The 20113-nt window shown below is 51.8% G+C and overlaps 1 protein-coding gene across 1 annotated transcript; it reads right to left on the bottom strand.

Moving 5' to 3' along the window:
- Positions 1-3861: 3861 nt before the first annotated feature.
- FRMD7 (FERM domain containing 7) lies at positions 3862-15232 on the bottom strand. The gene is made up of 12 exons (XM_010572551.1): positions 15176-15232; positions 10534-10638; positions 10120-10162; positions 8697-8730; positions 7863-7960; positions 7606-7720; positions 7255-7402; positions 6000-6095; positions 5560-5723; positions 5256-5324; positions 5085-5160; positions 3862-4890 (listed from the first exon to the last, which is right to left on the bottom strand). The coding sequence occupies exons 1-12, from the start codon at positions 15230-15232 to the stop codon at positions 3862-3864; spliced, it is 2034 nt and encodes a 677-aa protein (XP_010570853.1).
- Between the last annotated feature and the right edge of the window lie 4881 nt (positions 15233-20113).

The following is a 20113-nucleotide window of genomic DNA, read 5'->3' as shown; positions in this document are numbered from 1 at the left end:
TGTTAATGAATTATTTGGGAAATTGGAACCTGTCCTATTTGTGATATGACTGTAATAAGTTGCTGAACTATGGTGCCTCTTCTTTTCCTGTGAAATGGGTGGGATGTATACCTACCTCATAGGACAGTGTGGGGAAAAACTCATCCATGTGTGAATAATACAGCCTCATTCTCTTGTAGCACAGTCCATTCAAGAAGGTTTTTTTTTAATTGTACTGCATATGGCATTTCTGCGCCTAAAGTCTCTGTGCATCGTTAAAACTATAACCTTAACTCTTAAGAATGGATGTCTGTATTACTGGTTTCCAGAAAACAGTTGTCTTTTTCCCCACCATGTGTTAGTTATTGATGAACTGTGTAACTTAATCAGCAGTATTCTGTTGCTGACAGATAGCTAATGGAAAGATATATCAAAATATTCATGCAGGAATCTTCTTGCTTGTTTGGTTTGCCATGCTTCCCACTGTAGATTGAGAAGAATTGATATTGAAGTAGTCTTATCAAAATAGTCTGAATCGCAGAATAGAGAAATGTATTTGTTCTTGGGTAGATGAGTCCTTTATTAATGTAACCATTCTTAAAACCCTTGGTCTCTGACTCCTCTAGTATGCTTCTGTACAGTAAGCATGTAGTATCGTAAACACCTGTTCTTGCATTCAGTCGAATGTCTATAGCTGAATAGGAAAGTACATAGGTTCTTAATGTGTTTGCACAAAGTTTAGCAGTTGTTAAAGGTCTGATTTTTATCACACTGTTTTATGAGTTAACACTGGAATAAAATTATTTTTTTTCTTTGCAAAGTTTTAGTGGTATGTATGTTGGCTTGTCTTATTTCACATTTTTCCAATAAATGAAGTAACACTTAACACAGAGATGAGGTAAATAGTACACTGAAACCTTAGTGCTTCTCCAAACTGAAGTTCTTTATTCAGTGTACATTTTGCTTCTTTTTATATACTAACATATACACCTCTACCTTAAAAAGTTGCTGAACAGCGTGCATCTAAATTTCAAGATTAGCTTTAGAAGTGATATATTTTCTATGAGCTCCGGTTACTTCAGTCCCAATGTGCTGAGTAGCTTAATGTTTTGATGCTGTTATGCTGCTGTGCCTCCTCCCCCTTTAATAATCCTTGCTTGTGTAAGGGCTGTAAAAGTTAGTTTGCATTTTTCAGGTACTGCTGTCTGTCCTTTGCTGTTGGCAGACCAAATCATTCCATGTCCTCTCTCCATCCTTGTTTTCTTCCCTAGTGAAACTCAATCACTTAAATAGATGTTCTTACCTCTTCTGGGTGAATAAGGATGAGCAGGGACCATGGGGAAGGACTTAGGGCTTATTTCAATTCTTCCTTGACATGTGAGCCACTGCTTAATGGGTTTGTCCCCTTATTTTAGTCAGTCCCAGGAGAGCTAGTTTATGCAATGAATTTAGCTTAAACATGTTAATTTCTGTCACTTACTCATGAGCTGCTTTGTTCCTCTGCTATTGTTGATGATGGTGTAAGGATGTGCTAAGGCACAGTGCACATGCTGTGTGTGCCCCAGTGTGGTCTAGTCAATGGAAAAAAACCCAAAAATAGTTCCCAAGGCCTTGTTTCTCCTCGATGCTGTTTCCCCAGCAAAGTCCTGAATGCCAGAGCTGGCAGCTCCTGGGGATTTGGGCAGTGTGGCTGTACATCAGCCCCCCTCAGTGGGACTGTGTGTCTGTTCTGGGATCTGCTCAAGGTAAAGCTGACTTGGGCCAGCCTTTACTTGTGTCTCCACATGCTTTCAGGAGCTAACAGTGATTGTAGATTTGCCTGTGTGCTTAAGGTGTAACACTCTGAGGGCTGTGTGTGCAGTCTGGTTTTGTAACACTGCTATCCCCTTCCCCCCCCCCCCCCAAATTGTGCATATAGACTACCATACTTAAATGCTGTATTGAGTGGTGGTTCTTGCTCTTTCCAAGGTGCAGAGCTTTGGGAAAGGGAAGAAACAATTATCTATAACCAGAAAGATTATCCCTTTTTTTAACAGAACATGTGCCAGAGCAGCATGTGGAGTCCCTGTAGTTCACAGCTTCTTCAGCACAGGGTAACCAGGAGCACAAGCAAACCTCTCTTGTTGATGTAATGCATTTTCTTTGGGCAACCAACCAAGAATGTGGTTGTTTTCAGCAGCATTCAGGGATCTCGGCGAGTCTTCCCAGTCCCTGAGACAGTGAAGGCACAGAGAGAGCCAGCAAGCAGCTGTGGGAGAGGGAAGCCAGCCTGGCAGCCCTGTGGAGCAGCGAGGGCTGCCTGGGAGGTGCAGGGGAAGGTGGGCTGGGGCTGCCTCCAGGGCTGAGGGTGCAGATTTCACAGGGCAGAAGGAGGAACCCAAAACTCTGCTGTGAACAACGGATTTTTATTGTCCGGCTTCTAAAACAAAGGACAACGCACAGGGTGAGCAGTACCCATAAGCCCAGTTCTTTTTACATTTTAACCCATTTTTTGTCTTTATCCCAGCTTCCTTGTTTCTGAACTCTATTCTAGCAGGCTGCAGTGGTTTCTCAACTATGGATTTACTGGGCTGTCCCTCTCCTTACAGTCATGTCCTACAGCTACTTATGGGATTGTTAAAGAAAAGTAACAAGATCCTCTCCATAAATCTTAGAGAGGCATCATCATTCTCCACTTTTCTGAGTAGATTTCCTGTAGGTTTAGGGTAATAGTAAGTTTTTGTAATAAAAATACTTCCAAGAAGTATCTTTATACCTTTTCCCTTCAAGGGAGCAATGGATAAATCAGGAATTCTGCCACCCCATGGATGGTGAGCAGTCCTATCTCCTGCTCCTTCTTAATAGCTAGAAACAGCCCTGGTAAAAATGATGTTGCACTCATGTAGCAAACAGGAAAGTTTCAAAGCACCATGGTTACAGCAGACTGTCTAATGCTAAGGGTGAACACCAGCTGCCTGTTCATTCCCTAGCTCCCTCCTGAGATCTTCTTTCCCATGCTGCTTTTTGGGGAAGCAAAGAACTCCCTTACAGGCCTCACACCCCCAGATTTAAGCAGGGCACTGAGGTAGCAGGACTGTGGAGGTGCTGCCAGAAAAAGACAGCTAACAGGCCTAAGAAAAGCAGAGCTATGCAATATCATTCATTAACCCACTTCCCAGAGCGCACTGTGGGATGCTGCTAAATGATTTATACAAGAACTGCTGAGATGTTTCCTGGGGAAGGATAATGCTCTGAACTGGCCAGGGCGAAGACAGAGCAGTATGCTTCCTCCATGGCTCCAAGCATCGCAAGGAGCACCCCACACATGCAATCTTGTCCTCAAGGGCCAGGTGCTCCCTGCAGCGCTGGAGGGAGGAGAAGCAGGATGCAGGAGATGGGCTTTGTGCTGGGGCATTGGCAGTGTCCATGGTGGGGGTCAGCTCCAGGAGCAGCCTCCCCTGGCCATCCTGCTTCTCTCCAAATGGGCATCAAACACCCTTCACACCAGCAGCTGTGAAAAAAAAAAAAAAGTTTTTTCTGTTTCTCCCTCTCCCAGTGAAGACCCCAGCAGCTGAGCTCCAAGCATGGCCAGCAGCCACCAGCTCAGGCAGGACACAGGGTCTTTGCAGGGCTTTAGGAGAGCCCTGGCCCCTCTGGCTGGAGCAGGACCCCCGTGTGTGGTGGCAGAGATGCACCAGCTTCTGAGCGTGGTGCAGAGGATGGGTACTTCTGAACGCTGCCTTGTTGTCCATTAACACACCCTCTATAGCTAAGAGCACTCGCACGACACAAGTCCATCGATGTTTCGCAAGCAGTTAGCAGCCCTGCAAGCAAGAGCGTCACCCTTCTGCGGCCCCAGGTCAGTGCCAGCCACCTCCGCTCCCTCTGGCCAGTGTCAGGCACCTAGGTGAAATACCTGGAGGCCACCCTGGAAGTCCTCTCTTCAGCGGCGCCCGTTGCAAAGGACACCTCCTCATCTTCTTCATCCAGCTGGAGGCTGCCAGAGGACAGCCGCACCCGGGCCATGGGCGACCGCAGCACCCGGCCGTACAGGGAGCAGTAGTCGGCAGCCAGGAGGTCGGAGTCGGAGTCGCTGGACTCAGTGCTGCTGCCCACGTAGCGCTCGGCGGAACGCCGCAGCCCCGGTGCCAGCCCTTGCTGGGCTGGCGCGTGCCGAAAGACGCCCGCTTTCCGGCTGCTCAGCGCGGGGCACGGGCCCAGGGGCCTGAACTCCGAGCCATAGGGGAAGCGGATGGTTTTCATGTCCGACTGGCTCCAAGATCGCTTGGGAGGCTGCTCCTGAAGGCCATAATCGAAGGAGCGCGCCAGCAACCTGCTCTCCCCCGCTGGGGCCACACTTGCGCCCGCTGCCACGCACGCAGCCTCGCGATGAAACTCCCCGGCCCGGGTCCCGCTCGGGCTCCGCCTGAGGGGTTTTGCGGCCGCGGGGCTGCGGCCGCTGGCTGTGTCCTCGCCGGGCACCGGTGCGTGGCACGGGGGCTGCGGGGGCCTGTCCAGGTAGAAGAGGACCTGCGGGGCCGGGGCGGCCATGGGCGGGGGACACGGCACGTCCGTGTACACCAGCGGCCGGGTGCTCACCTCCCGCATGTTGCCCACCGAGGGGCTTTTACTGTTCCCGGCGAACTGGTGGGGCCGAAAGGAGGTCAGGGGGTTCCTGGCACTGAAGAGGTCGGCGGCTTCCCATGCTCGCTCCAGCTCCAGCTCGGCGTAGAGCAGGGGGAAGGCAGACGAGCTTTTGGAGTGGGGCAGGAAGGAGGGGGATGCTTCGGGCTTGGAGCGCTCCAGCTCGGCGGCGAACGTCACCTCCACGGCGGAGCTCCGGCGCCGGCTATCCAGCGTGGGCTCAGAGGCGTGCACCCCGTTGGCATGGTAGGGGCCTCGGCCACCATAGGCCAGGCGCAGCTCCTCCACCTGAGCAGGGGCAGAGGGTGGGTGGGTGCCCAGACCCCCGGCCAGGCAGGGGGGCAAAGCAGGGCCAGCAGTGAGCCCGCAGAGCCGAGGGTCTGGCTTGGCCTCCAGCTGAGCTCTGCCAGCTGGGGCCATGATGGCAAGACCCCCCCCCCCAAGCCCTGGCACTACTTCTCGTTGATGCCGAGGGGAAATACCTGCTTGGAGACGTCCGTCAGGAGGTCCGGGGAGGAGCGGCACTGCCTCTCGTCATAGCGGGACGCGTAGTGCTTCCTGCAAGGCCAAGAGCATGGGTGGGTGCGTGGCCAGTAGGGTGCCGTGCCCCCCCCGCCCCAGACTGGGCACTGCCCCCTCCATCCCCCCGGTACCTCTCGAAGGGCAGGCTCTTCATCTTCGCCTTCCTCCCATGCTCCAGCAGCTGCCGCTGTGTCCTCCCGCTGCAGCAAGGGGGGGGAAAGGTGTGAGCAGCCTCAGCAGCCCCAGCCCTAGGCATTCCCGCATCCCAGGGGAGGCAAGGGGATGCGGCAAGACCGAGACAGCAGTCTCTCCAGGAAAAGCAGCTGTTGGGTATCATCCCCTCGCATCCAGCCAGGTCCAACATGAAAGGGAGGCTCTGAGCCATCCCCACACCCTTCCTGGCCTCGTGTGTTCAGTTTTCCCCGGGGACTTTACCTGTAGCGAAAACTGGAGCCCTTGCTGCACAGAAGGGCTTTGGGCTTTGACTTGGGCTCTTCAGACAGCCTGAAGAAGGCATGGTACTCCACGCACGTCTTCCAGAAAGCTTTGCAGGCGTCCCGGCTCGCCATGGTGAACTCCAGCGTGTCCTTGCACAGCGCCTGTACAACCGGAGACAAGCGAGCCGGCGTCAGGGGCACGGGGCCAGGCTCTGCCGTTCGCCCTCCTGACCCCACAAAGGATCACACTCGTCTGCCGGCGGCTACGGCCTCTGGGGACACAGGGTGGCACGTGCCATGCTTGAGGGAGGGGGGAAGGAGAATCACCCGTGAGCAGCAGAAATGGATTTTATTCAACGTGGGGACTTTGCGCGGCTGATCCTGTGTCCACAGCTGCCTGCTCCTGAGCCTCGCAGCTGCCTGCAGCGTAGTACTTACAGAGATGTTTGCATGGAGCTTGATGAGAAAATGCTTCCTCTTGAAACTCAGTTTGCGAATTTTGGACCAGTTGAATGTGTTGATCTTTGTATTGCCCTGCAAGGATGGACATGGTGGTTACAGCAAGATGGGGCAAGTGAGGATTGCAGAAATACAAAGGGCCAAGACCTGAGCTTGTAGGACACTACACAAGACCCCGACGTGGCTCTCACTGCTGCCGAGGTCTGGGGAAGGGGTGCCAGGATTTGGTGGTTGCCCATCAGTTGATCCCAAAAGTGGGAATTGAGGTTCAGGGCTTAACTCTGCCTACTGAAGCTATTTGTAAAACTCCAGGACCCCAAGACAAACCTCACAGAGGTCAAGGCAGGGAGTCCAACCTGTCCCAGCTCGAACATCACATGAGTTAATGCAGAATCAGCCCCCCCAAAAGAATTAAGATCCTCCTCTCCTTTGCTGGGAAGCGTAGCAGAGCTCAGCTCACTCCCATGCCTTTAGACCCAGCTTAAGCAGCCTGCAAGCATACCTTACCCATTATCATTACGCATCAATTTAGATGCAGCCGCACAACACTGGTGTCACAACAGGACCAGGTAAAATTGTGTTACTCCGTGGTGTGGCACCGAGACCCTCAGCTTTCTGGGAGAGCCCAGATTTTAATGGGCTCACAGACGCTCTAATCATGCGTGAGGGGTGTTTATGGCTCTGAATAAATAACCGGATCTGGCAGCACTAATTACGAGCAGCAGACCCACAGTTAGGATTTTTTTTTTTTCTGCTTTGGCAAGATGTTCTCAGGTTGAAATTAGCCAGTGTGGGAGGCAAGCACTGCTTCACGCCGGCTGCGAGGAAGTCTGTATTTATTCTGCAGCTATGCCGTGATTACAGTGTTATGTAATTGCACAGACGTGAGGTGGCTATTTTCACTGGAAGATTATACGGTGAACACATGTGACGCAGCCGTGTAACCTGTAGTGCTTACATGGCCGCGCTCGCTGTGACAAGAGCCAGCAGAGCCAGGGCAGGCACGGCGGCACGCAGCCGGCGCTGATGGAGGCGGTGGGGCTGAGCCCTGCAGCCATGCCCCGGAGCATCACCTCCACACCGGAGGTCTGCCGGGGCATGCTCCCTCTTGTAGGATTTGGGAGGGTTTGGAGCACGCAGGGGGGAGGAGGGTCCCTCGCAACTGGAGGTGATGTCCCTGGGGAAAGGCCACCCCTCCTGGGCGCTGGCAGCCCGCCCCGAGCCCCGGGCTCACCCGCAGGACCAGCACCCCCATGTGTGTCACGGCCAGGTTGATCTGTGTCCCCTCGCCATCGCTGGCGGGGTGCGGGCGAATCCCGTACATCTCCAGCTTCCTGGCCACGTCCAGCAGCTGAACATCCGACTCGGCCGGCATCTTCCCACTGGAGACACAAAGGTGTTGGGAAGCGACAAGAGTGAGAAGGCAGCTGCTGAAATGGGCTGAAAAAAAATGCCATTTTGGAAGTGCACACGCTGGCATCACACCCGCCCCAATGCCGGCCCTGCCTGCTAATGGGAACGGCCCCGTCGACGGGCGCCCGTCGGGTGCTTTGGGTGGGCAGCCACGGTGCGGAGCAGCCCTTACCTGTGTCTCCGGTGGTAGTGCATGATCTTGTTGTCCAGGTACTCCTGGTTGGGCAGGTACCTGTGGGTCGCCAGGTGCTGCTGGTCCGTCTCCTCGTGGAAGTCGCCCAGCTCAGCTGCGGGGAGCAAGGGGAGAGCGCAGGTTAGGCTGCGAGGGGTCACTACAGGGGAAGCCCCTGGCTATACAGCCGAAGCCCCGTTGAGCACCCTGTCCCCGGGGAAGGGGCACCATCCCTGCGGGCACTCGCTTGCCCTTACACTGCAGCAGGTGGGAGACGAGCAGCGCCGCGCTCTTGTCGCTGCAGGGCAGCCGCCCCAGCGCCAGGTCCTTCTTGATCTGGAGGGTGAAGAGGTACCTGCGGAGGGGGACAGGAGCATGCCCTGGGGGGAGCCAGGCTCAGCAGAGAGCCGGGCGCCAGGCTGAGCCGTGAGGGCTCTGCTGCAGGGGCCTGGCTGTCCCCGCACCTCTCCCTGCGCTCGCCCGCGTTTCAACTCAAGGAATGCAGGCCTGCAGGGTCACGGGAGGAGCAGGCAGCCCCTGCAGAAGACTGCAGCTGGGCACCACCACGACCAGTACACCCCTGCCACTGAAATGCCCATTAGTATGTTTCAGAGTTAACATTCCTTTGTGCTTTGGAGGGCAATTGCATCTCTCAGGGCTAATGTTCTGCGGAAGCACTGTCTTAGGTTTATTCTTAGATCCTGTTCGCAATGCTTTCTCTAAAACATAAGAGCTAACAATGTCACTTTTAAAAATAAAATTAAAGTTCTTCTTTCAGAACACAGCTTGAGGCAGGAGCTAGACTGAGCAAAGTCAGACTCTGTGCCCAACTGCTAAAGTGTTTGGCAGTAAACAAATTGCAGCCTTTTAAGACGGCTGATCCTTCCAGTGGATTTTGTTTAAAAACAGAGGATCAAAAAAAGATACTCGCTCAGTTTTTGTTTTGTAAAGTACAGAGCTCTTTCAATACTTAGGATAACCACAGCTCGCAGACAGACTCGGGTAGATGAAGATAAGGAATTAAATGCATGCTTCACAATTGCAAAAATACAGGCATGTGCAGTAAGAAAATAATAGAACAAGTACTGTACCTGGTCAGCTCTTCTCTCAGATGGCCGGGGTCCACTGGGAAAAATTTCACCATAAATTTGAAAAGAACCTCCTTAGGATCTTAAAACACAACATCTTCATAAGTTTTCTTTCATGTGTCTATTGAGAACATTTACAACTCTCTTCACACATGCTGTCTCCTTACAGAGTAAATCACTCTGAACCCTTACAAATCAGGGCTGGAATCCCTGAACATCAGAGACTTCAGCCTGCCCCCAAAAACCAGCCTGCCCAGACTCCCAGTGTTACCAATGGAGGCAGTCAGGGAGTTGGACACCTAAATAATATGAAAGAGAAAATGCCCCAGCAATTCTTTAAATTGCAAAGACCCCTGTCAGGAGGAGGGGTTCTGCGGAGTGGTGCCAAGGGTGCTTGTCTGGAGCGTGACCAGAGTCCCAGTGTAATTGTCATCAGCAGGGCTGTACTTTAAACCAAGCCCTCCGAGTACTTGGGGTGTAACAGCTCCATAGGAGGCTGTTTGGGCAAAGCTTTTTCATGGGATGAGTGTGAGGAGCAGCCAAGCTCATGGCAAAGAGCATGGAGGGAGGGACGCCATTTTGTAGGCACCGACTATCCCAGGACACCATGGGACGGCTCAGGTGCTCCTGGAGGGACAGGCCAGAAGCGACAGGGAAGAAGAAATTGGTGCCTGAAATAATCCCACTTTTGGTGCACCCATAAAGGGGAGGCTCTTTATCAGGCTTTCCCCTTACAGGGAAATTCATGCAAACACTGTACTGCAGCCTCCCCATGGCAAATACTGGGGTCATGGCCTCATGCTTTCGACCACCTCCTAGTCGTCCTGTATTTGGGGAAAATATCGTTTGGTTCATTAAGGGGGTGGAAACAGGCTGAAAGGGGCACTGTGTTAACATCAGTTGCGGCCGCGGCAGGGGATGCCGAGCCCGAATTCAGGTCAGGCTCCGCAGCATCTCCCTGCAGCGGCTTGGCGGGGGTCGGAGAGGAGCGGCAGAGCCTGCGAGACCCATGGCTAACCCTGCTTCACACAGCGCTCGTGCCGCGCAGGCTTCTGGGCTGCTGAGAGCTGCAAAGGGGAAAGGAGGGCACGCAGGGAGCGATGCCTGCCGCTCTGCCAGCACAGCAATGCGCCGCGCAAGCATGCACGCAGCCGCCCTTGCTCCTCTGCCAAGCTGTCAGGTTATTAACAGCTCAAGCCTAAAATGGTGCAGATACCAGATTGCAAAGGCAGCAGTATTTCTACAGGATTTTATACAGACTGTGGTGCCTTTGCAAACAATCCTGCCTAGCCTCATGCTATAAAATGAGCTCAGGTAAATGCTAGAAACCAGAGCCCCCGTCCCCAAGCAATAACCGGACTAACGTGTCTGTGCTAGTATTGTCACTGGCAGTGATTTAGAAGAATTTTACTCTTGAAATACTTACTTTTGACTTGCTTTGTTATGGGTTTTAGTGGTTCCAACCAGACCTGAAATAAGGCAATGAAGAATTGGGTGAATAAACAGCACAGCAGACGGGGAACAAAAGCAGCAGCATCATGCTAGAATGCAACACAAAAATGTTGGCCAGCTCGGCTGCTGCAGCAAGCCATCCCGCTGGGCAGCCCCACACAGATGGCTACGGATAAACCCCATGAGCTGTGGCTATCACCAGGGCTTTGCCAACCAGCTTGCGGCTCCCCTTGTAACTCCCATTTTCAAGGGGTTTTTGGCATCGTGGCAAACCTTTCTGTTGAAATTTTCCGCCTGATATTTCAGGGAGGTGCTAGCAAGGCCCCAGCCAGGCGGGCGATTGCGGCACGGTGCAGCACCGGGGCCCCATGCCGCGACCCACACTCACGTGGTTCCCAGCCTGGCTGCGAAACTCCAGCCCGAAGTACTCCTTCTCCACGAGGTTGAGGTGGCTGCAGGTGAGGTTGAACAGCCCTTTTCCACAGGATTTTTGCTAGCAGACAAACACACCATGGAAGCAGCGGATTAGGCAGTGGTGACTGGATCTCAGTGAGATGGGGGAGAAGTTTTAGCTCCCTGCCTTCACCCCAAGGGGAGCTGTGGCATTTTCCTGATTCCTGATTCCCCAAACCTTACTCAGTTAATGCTGCTGGTTTTGGCATGTGGGACAGGATGACTGCACACTGTGTGCCCCTTACCTCTGCTCTTGGAAATCAGATTCCTCCTCATCACTTCTCCTCCCTTATTAAGGAATGTAAACCAGAAAGGAAAGGAAAGGAAAAGGAAAGAAATCTTGCTTTTGGCTCACCTTTTGCAACCATCACTGTCCGGGCAGCCCTATCCCTGGCAAACCAACGAGCAATCCCCAGGATGAGCATCTGCCTGACCCAGGGAGGGCCATGGCAAACATGCTCAATTAAGAGCAAATGGGAGCACACCTCAAACCTGCGCAGCGAGCCCGTGTGCCCCGACAGCTGGTGACTGGGTTGCTGGGGGTGAGCTGCTGTCATGGTTAATGGTAATTAACAGCAACAGGACCCTGCGGAGATCCTGCTCCTTGGGCCCTGGGTCATCTGTGCACCTTAGCAATATTAATAAGTGGTACTACATCCTGATAAGGGAGGCCAGGCTGTAGCTATTCGCAGTAAACAGAAACTCTTGGAGGGTGTTTTGCTTGACTTGTTGCTGTGCTGTGTGACACAGCTGGGGAACAACCCGGGAGGCCCCTGACTTTGGAAAATGCTCCAGAAAGCACCAGAAATGAACCTGGCGGTGACCCACCCCAGCAAAAACCCTGCAAACCCTTTATCAACTCATGAAAAGCAGGCCAAAAATGAGCGTGGGTTAGTGTAAAAGCAAGCTGGAGCAGAGAGGCTGGGTTAGACAGCTGCTAAATTATGGCATTCCAGGTGATGGAAGTGAAGGCAGGCTGCAGCTCCCCATAACAGCGGCTGCTCCCGGCAGGGACGGGAGGGACCCCGGCTGCTGGCGGTGATGCTTGCTAATAACCACCTTTCACGGCTTCTTCTGGGATGAAATTGCTGGCTCTGTGCTGAAAGGCTGCTGAAAAGTGATAGCGTAATAACAGCATTCGCTCTGCAGCACTCCTGGTTCTCCTCAAAATTACTAGATCACAGGGGTAATTAAAACAATTATAAATGTTTATTTCCAAGCTAGAATTTTCTAGCATGAAAGGCCTTGGCCTTTGTCAGGCAGCCAGGAAAGACAAGCATTTCTTACTGGGTTATTACCCACCACATGTCTGCTGGGAGTGACCCGCTCCCCTCCAAGCCCAGCACTGCCCAAGGCAGGCACCGCGGGAGACGAGCAGCCCCGTTCCCAGCAAAGCCTGCTCGCTGGGGAGACGCAGCCCTGTGATGCCGGGATGGTTCAACAGCAGAGCCTTTCCTCTTGCAGAGTGCTGCTTGCAGGTGTCCCATCCTGGGTTTGTGGTGTCCCAAGGCCCCGACCCGTGCTGCCACAAGTGCTGGGGTATGGTCGTGCTGGGGCAGCATCAGCCCTGCAAGGCATCAGGTGAGAGCAGCGGGTGCTGTGCTGGAGGAGCCCAGTGCCTAGCAGGAGCATGATGTGTGGGGCTGGCTGCCCGCCCCACATCCGACCCTAAATGTGCCTTCGATGGCGTTGCAGGGCCAGGATAGCACCCGCAGGCTGAAATCCCTGTGTAGAAGACAGTTGAAAGGAGAGGCTGTGCTCACCCCTCCTCTCCTTGCTGAAAGCAGCTGGGACTGTAAGCAGAGTAAGAAAGCAAGAGGCACATCCAGAGGCAGACAGCAATGCATGCGACACACGGGGACATGCACACTGATCCCCAAAGGACACTGTGGCAGCACTTGCGGTCCAACAGCGAGCCCACATTTCTGCAGCGTTCCCTGTAGGAACTGGCTGTTGCACCCAGGTCTGTGGTTTAGGGGGGAGCGACAGCTCGTGGGATTTGGTGTGATCTTTCTCCACCACCTTGGGAGATACCTCCCATGCCAGGCATGCTGCTGTCTTCTGCATGGCCACAGCTGGCCTGCAATACCATGCACCAAAAGCCACTAGCCCTGATGCTCCCAGTGCCCTTGCTGGACCAGCTCGCGTATAGCCACGTCCTGTCAATGAATTCCCACCTTTACTCATCATAAAGGACACGAGACCACGGGAGACTTTGTCCTTCACTCAGCCCCAGCAATTAGTTTTTCTGGGCTTGTTTGGTTTGCCTTTTCTTTCTTTTTTTTCCTTCCCGCTGAATCTTGCCCTGTAGCAAATTCCACTAGCAGAGATGCCCAGGCTTTGTCTGCCCAGGCTGCAAAGTGGTTCGTCCTTTCTGTGCTGCTCTGGGAGGGCTCCTGAGGCTGCCTGGGCTCAGGGCTGCTTTGTTTAAACCCTTTCTAGAGAGAAGAGTGACTTTTTATCAGTGAAAGCACATGCCAGGTCACAGCTCTAGCTAACTGGGGTGGGGGGGGAGGAAGAAGGGAGACAGCTTTGCAATATCTCCTCTCAGTGCAAGAAACCCATTACAGGCTGACCTGTGACTGTCCCTGAGCCTGGGGCTGGGGCAGGGGATCCCAGTGTCCTCCCAGTGCGAGGCGCAGGGCTCGCAGCATCCCAGCAAGGTCCCGTCTGGGCCATGGCTCAAGCCTGGGGTGTTCAGCAGGGAGGGGACAACAGGGGACATTCGGGGATGTGCCAGGCCCCTGCCTTCTCCTACTCTGGGGGCTCAGGCTTGGCTTGTCAGTGCCATCCCGGGAACCACCCAAAGGAAATCCCGGGAGCTCGGTGGCCGCAGGGAGGGTGCCAGGTCCCGGCCGTCAGCGAGGGTGCGGACAGAGGCAGAAGCCTTCCCAGGCCAGTGCTCAGCGCCGGGAGAGGAACTCATTCCCGTGCAAAGCTGGGTCCGAAATGGGACCTCGCTGCACGTGCCGGCAGCTGCGGCACCCACGTGAGGCAGGTGCAGATGCATACGCCGAGCACGAGGTGGAGGGGGAATCAGGCCCACCGTGTTTTCTCTCTTTTGTCCTTTTCCCTCCCATTATACTGAAGTACCGCACATTGAAAAGAGCTTTCCAAAGTCAGAAGGGGCTTAGGAAGAGTTGCTTGAAATATCTGCTCAAAACTTAGCCCAAAGCGGTCCTTTTGTAATGGAGAAGTGACTAATTCAACTACTCATTTATCGTACCCATACAGCATCAAATGCAAGAAATGCCTAAAAGGGGTTTCCAATACCGTTCCATGCTAAAAAAGGAAATGACCAGGAGTTCCTCTAATGGAAGCTATTTGCTGCAATAACATGTTGTGCAGAGCTGTAGTGCTGTAAGTGTTTTGGGCAAGTAAGAAAGCAGAGATGGAAAAAAGTGCAGCAATATTGTACCAGCAGCATCTCTCAAATTGTCTCTCACTATGCCCTGATCCAATCAATATGAAAAAAAAAGAGGATTTTTAAATGACTAGTCTCATTTTTAAGCTGACTCTAGGTCTAAGATACATTAATTAAACTAAATCAAACAACTCCCATACTGTGCCAGGTGATGGAATTACTTTACAGTCCTCTTCTGTGCAAAATAAATTGCTATAGCAAAGAAACCAAGCAGTACATCCGAGACTGAGCAGTTCTCAGCCTATGCTATAAAACCAGAGGACGGAACTGTCTGAGTAATGTAACAGAACTTGAAAAAACCCAATTTATATGAAACAGTCTCATACCAGAGGAGATGCAGGTTAAGTGCTAGAACAGATCTACTTGAGTTATCTAATTCAATTAGCTACTATGATTTTCCAATCCTAAAAAAACAGTAAATGCTCAACCACACTTGTAAAAAGATGTTTCTAACACATAGTTAAGATATAATTTACATTTAGTTTCAGTTATGTATATACATATATATGTCTAACAACACAGATATTAATCCTTAGCATTTAAAATCTATTTCAGCAGTCACTATTCAGAACTAGCATTTATTAAATATGTGAGTTAGTTATTAATGACAGTGTATTGTGGGACACTCTCATGCAGAAGATAAGATACAGTGAGTTTTTTTCCTCAGCTACTCTCAAAACACCCGGTTTTCTTTTTCAGCCGAATGCCCAGGAAGAGATGCATGCAGATGTTTCGCACTAGGCATAATTTGGTTAAATATCCTATTTTTATTCTCTTCCCAGATTTTTCTTCCTTGTTGAATGCTTATACTGGCAGCGCGACAAATGAGAAAAGAACTCGACACTTGTCAAGAACATCACTTCGTATTAGCTGATTTCCAAAAGATGACACCAGATAAGTAAAAGCCATTCCTCCTTCTTTATAAATAATGCCAATAAGAGGGGAGAGTGGAAGTGTGTTGGTGCTGAAAGATACTTAGCAATCAGCGCTATAATCTCTTGTTTCGGATTTGAGTTTTTTTGCCTTGTTTTTTTATTTATTTTTTTTTAAAGCTGAAAAAACAGGAGCTATCAGAGACCATGCAATCCTTCAGAGCAGCAATGACTTCAATAATTAGCACAAAACCCCCAGTAAGAATATGATACCCACTTACATCAACTACAAAGATCTTCTGGGAGTCATCCAGAAACTGGACTTTCAGGTGCAGCATCCTCGAGCATGTGGCTGAGCGTGCGGCAGGCGCAGGAGTGCTAGCAATGTGAGCGGTGTGCCGGGAAGGGAGCCCTGACTCCTCTTGCACACATAATTTCCCTCTCAGTTGGATGGAGAAGGCTGCAGTCACAGATGTGGAGCAGAGGCTGGAGCAAAGGAACGGAATGCCTAAAAACAAGTTAAAAAAATAATACTGATACCTCCCCTGGTTTAAATATCACCACTGCATCAAAGGATATTTTCCTCCTGTGAATTATGGGTCTATTAATAGGGGGAAAGGCTCTGCAGCAGCTCTGCAAGAGTGGCACTAATAGGGCTGAGCTAAACACAGAGTTTTTACAGCTGGTGGTGAGCAATGTGAGTGCAAAGCGAGCCCACGCTTCGTACCGTGGGGTCAGGGAAGAGGAGCTGAGCGGCTCTCCTGCCAAAGTCACCGAGCAACAAGCATCGCCTTTTCTCTGGTCTGGTTAAGGTGCACTAAAAGACCACCTGGCTGGCAGCTGTGCCCGCTCCACAACAAGGCAGATAAAGTCCTATCCACTGAGCAGATATCCGGCCGGGCAGATGGGCTGATGTACTTCTCTGGAGACTGGGAAATGTTTCCGACTAAACTTGAAACCAGGTGGGAGTCCTTCCTGGGGAGACAGAGGAGGACCTGCTAATTCCTGGCTGGCACCCTGGTTTGGCAGCTTAGTGACGTCTCACAAGGCTTTGGGACAAGCTGGTTCCCGTTTCACACCTGCAAAGCCCATGTCCCCACGCACTAGCTCATCCTCTGAGTGCTAGAGCCAGGTGCCCATGTCCAAACCCCTGGGGCTCAGCCCAGGCTGCCGGGCGCAGCCTCCCCACGGCGTGGTGGGTGCCTGGGGCTTGCACTCACGCTGCTTCTCTGCCCCAGCTACTGCAGGGACACGATGAGCCGCCTGACCTCTCTGGCCGATCTCGTCCAGCAGAGACCCCCTCACTAAGCATTTGGATGAAGGCAGCGTTTGGGCGGGAGCCCCCGCTTGCAGAAATAAATGCACTGGGTAGTGCCAAAAGGCAGGTGCTGGACTGTCATAGGAGATTGTTAACCGCTGCTGCAGCTGGAAAAAGTCACAACCACACATGATCCTGTGGGACCCAAAGCGATAGAAGCACATCTCAGCCACATTAAGTGCTGCAGAGATTTTGCTCATTGCTTCCTTCCCAGTTTCCACTGAAACATCCACCGTAAGTCACTCCAGGCAGTTTGCTGTGGTCCCTCTTACACTTGCCAAATATTCCTGGGGATGTCAGGACAGAGCCTGTCAGGGCATACACATAGCTTGTCATCTGGGGCGCAGAGAAGACAAACGTAGAGCTTTTTAGCTACAGAAAAACTTACTAGTCTTCTCCTAACCAGGACAAAAAAGAATCCTAAAAGTTAAAGCCAGTCTGCTTTTCCATGTAAATCTGCTCCACAATCTGAGCTCATCGTCCGCCAGTGGCCAGGAGGGGCTTGCTGTACTGAGCGTGCAGGCACTGTGTCCAAGGACCAAATTTCCAGTGCTGCCCTTGGCCCCGGGGTCTGAGCTCTTTGTGTCACGGGAGAAGGGCGGTGTCACGTACAAACCGTCTGGGGGGGCTGAGTGCACTTTCCCTCTGCAGTTTTAAACGTTTGTGCCGTCAAACGTTGATGGGCATTGCGGAGAAGAGCAGCACTCCTGTGAGGGGCTCACACGTCGCAGGCACGGCTCTGCCACAGTGGCACTGGGAGCACGGCAGGAGCGTTGGACCAGCAGGAAGGATGCATGGGGGTGAGATGGAGGAGCCCCCAAACCCCAGAAAAAGCCAAGCCTCCCTGCTACAGGCTTTCCTGGCATGCCAGGGGCACCAACTCTGCGTTCCATGGATGCTATTAGAAGCTGAGCACCAGCCAGCCAGGTTGTGGGTAGAAGAAAAGGGCTTATTTCACTACCGTGGCATGAAGGAAGGGGACTGTGTTGGGTTTTTCAGGGCTTCTAGCCACTCTATAGAGGCATTCATGCAGACAGCGCGGAGCCTGCAGAGGCAAACAAGGTAAATGAGGACTTTTGGGGGGTAAGAGAGTAAGGGACAGCCAGAAGAAATGTGGGACAAGCAAAGCCCACTTGGGACGTGAGAATTATTGCTGAGAGCAGAGAAGATCCACCACTTCAGCAGACGAGAGACCCATTTTACTCCCACCCATCTCCTTCTTTCTTCTGGAGGTGACTTTGGGGCTGGCTGAAGCAGCATGCATGGGGAGCACCAGCGTGCCAGGAGGAGCAATCCTGGCTCCCAGCCTCAGTCAGTGCTGACCTCCAGCTGGGCACGTACATCCTCCTTATCTGCAAGGGCAAGGAATAACATGACAATGGTGCGGAAAGCATGGAAGAGGTGAAGGGCAAGCACAGCCATACCAGCAAGCAGGGAGGTGACCCCGAGCAGCAGCACCAGAGCACGGCAGGAGTTTGAGCAGCAGCGTGTTGGAGCGAGTACTGCTGTAGGGTTGTTTGCTCAGCCAGCTCATCCCTTCATTTTTAATACTCTGGACCCTGCTGCCACCATCCTGCATTGCACCAGCTCTCCCGGGAAGGACTCCAGTCCACTGAGTGCATCTGAACTCCTATTAGGCTGGATGGTATTGCATTGAATCAGGGTCTTCTTCAGCCTTTCAAATACCCTGCTGTTTGCCAGGATGGACTGAGCAGAGCAAGAAGCAAGAAGTCTCCTTCCTGCCAAACCCAGTAGCCCCTTTTCCAAGGTAAACTTTCACACTGGTCTTTAGGGTTTGCTCCTTTGTTCCCCTGTTGGCCCCAGAAGTGGGGGCAGCCTGCAGGACGGCTGGTGGAGAGCTGAGTCACTGCGGCTACGCTCCGCAGAGCCTCTCAAAATGGTGAGCCACCACCCTGGGCAGCAAGCAAGTTCAGCTGCCGTCCTCCAAAAGGGCTCACTTTGGGCCGTGGGGATGGGTGAAGAAGCACCCCAAACCTCCCCAGTCCCTCCCCAGGTGACTCCTGATAGAGGAGAAGGCTCTGAGAGAGCAAACTCTGGCAGAGAAGAAACATAACATGCTCTCCTTGCATTACTGTGGCCATGGCTCTGCATGCTGCTGTATCGTGTGTTTTGTCATGCTTATCTTCAAATTCTGTTTAGAGGAAAGGAAAAGAAGACAGGTAGATAAAGTCATGGAACAGAGATCTGCCAGGGGATTTTAGACACCATAGTCCAAAAGGCATGAACCCACACCCAGCTCATTGCTGAGAAGGAGAAGCACTCACCCTGTTTTCCACACCCAAAATATTTGCTACTGGCAGCTGCCAGAGACAGGGACTCACCTAGGTGGACTTTGGTCTGTGGTGGCTTTTCATACATTTATGTTAGACCTCCTCTTCCTCAGCTGGAGCTGCCAGGAGAACATCCATGTTCACTTCTCACCCAGCCATAACCCTCCCAACTGCAGGGCCAGCAAGCAACACGGCTGCTTGCCTGCCGTCGGTGGGAGCAGGCTCAGGCACAGCCAAAGTCTTTCTGAACGGCACTAAGCACACAACACGAATATCATCAGCTGGTTAATAAATCCAAGGCATAGCACCAATACTGCAAAACAGGGAAATTTATTTCCAGAATAGGGTATATCTACAACATTCCTGCTGCCACACCAAAAGGAATGGTCTCACTCTCAGCGGCGGTCCCGGCTTATGTACTAACAACTGCTTTAAATTTTTTATAAACTATGCCCCCAAACAGGTATTTTGAAAAAACAAAGCCTGAAAGAACCGAGTTTGTTTGGCTTAAAAAGAGAAGAAAGAGGGAACAACAATAGCCTCCTGATACATGCAGGGCCATTCCAGGAGGACGGATCGGCTGTGTTCCCAAGCTATGGGGAAAACAGAGAAATTGCTGGAAATTGCAGGGAAGACCTGACTCAGGTCCTAGAAAAGACCCTTAAACTGTGAGGCAGAAGAAATACTGGAGCAGGCTGGAAAAGCCAGGGATGACTCAGATACACGTCTGTTAGGGCTAGTTCAGGCACACTTGGTCCTTCCTTTAAACCTTTAACAATGACTATCATTCTTCACTGACCTCATAAGTCACATTATATCTTGAGCATATCTCAACAGTTATGGTTGACTTGCCATATCCTGTCCTTCTAAAAACATCTGCCCCAGAACCGTTCTATTTATTGAATATAATAAACAATGATACATTTGCATTTTCATCAAATTTTCTTGCCAAACGTCAGCTAAATAGTCTGACATCACTGTGCTGAAACTTATTACTCATAAGTAATCTCTGGGAAAATGGAAATTATTGCATTTTTTATTTTGTGTTTAGGTGGGTTTTGCCCATTAGCTTCCAACTGCAGGATAAGACTTCTCTGACCAGCATTTTGTTTTGATAGCAGAAGGTGACATTTTCCTCTCCGGTTTGCCCCAGTCCTACCCAAGAACATCCTGCCATGGTGCCTCCTCATCTTGCTAACATTCCCACCGAGAGCTGTACTTAGGGCAATGCAACATCACAAACATTATTCACTGAAAGCAGCTCCACAGACACCCTGGCGTTCATCAGCATTAATAACTTGTCTGCAGAACTGGATGAGACTGAGAGGAGGGGAGAGCTTCTGTGCATGAACACTGGCAGGAGGAGTGACAGTGAACAGCCCTAACGTTAGACTGGAAATGAAGACAGGTTTAAAGAGGAATTGCATCGTCTGGCAGTCTCGCACCGGGTGGTTCCAGTGCAGGTGATGACACAATTACACGCTAGCTATACAAATTATTTGCATCGGTGTTCAGCTGGTAGGGATTACAACATAAACAGGGACAGGGGTTTGGGGAGCGGTTTGGTTGCTGTGCAGGCAGCTCTTCTGCAGGCAAGCATCCCAGCAAAA

The sequence above is a fragment of the Haliaeetus leucocephalus genome, unplaced genomic scaffold (assembly GCF_000737465.1).
Source record: "Haliaeetus leucocephalus isolate CR32 unplaced genomic scaffold, Haliaeetus_leucocephalus-4.0 Scaffold340, whole genome shotgun sequence".
Lineage (NCBI taxonomy): Eukaryota > Metazoa > Chordata > Aves > Accipitriformes > Accipitridae > Haliaeetus > Haliaeetus leucocephalus.
This window is presented reverse-complemented; position numbering and strand designations above follow the sequence as displayed.

Coding starts and splice junctions, on each gene's coding strand:
- FRMD7 (XM_010572551.1), bottom strand. CDS start 15,232: ATGCTGCACCTGAAAGTCCAGTTTCTGGATGACTCCCAGAAGATCTTT. Junction 7,721..7,862: donor CGTCTCCCACCTGCTGCAGT/GTAAGGGCAAGC, acceptor TGCTCCCCGCAG/CTGAGCTGGGCGACTTCCAC. Junction 5,724..5,999: donor AGCTCCATGCAAACATCTCT/GTAAGTACTACG, acceptor CCGGTTGTACAG/GCGCTGTGCAAGGACACGCT.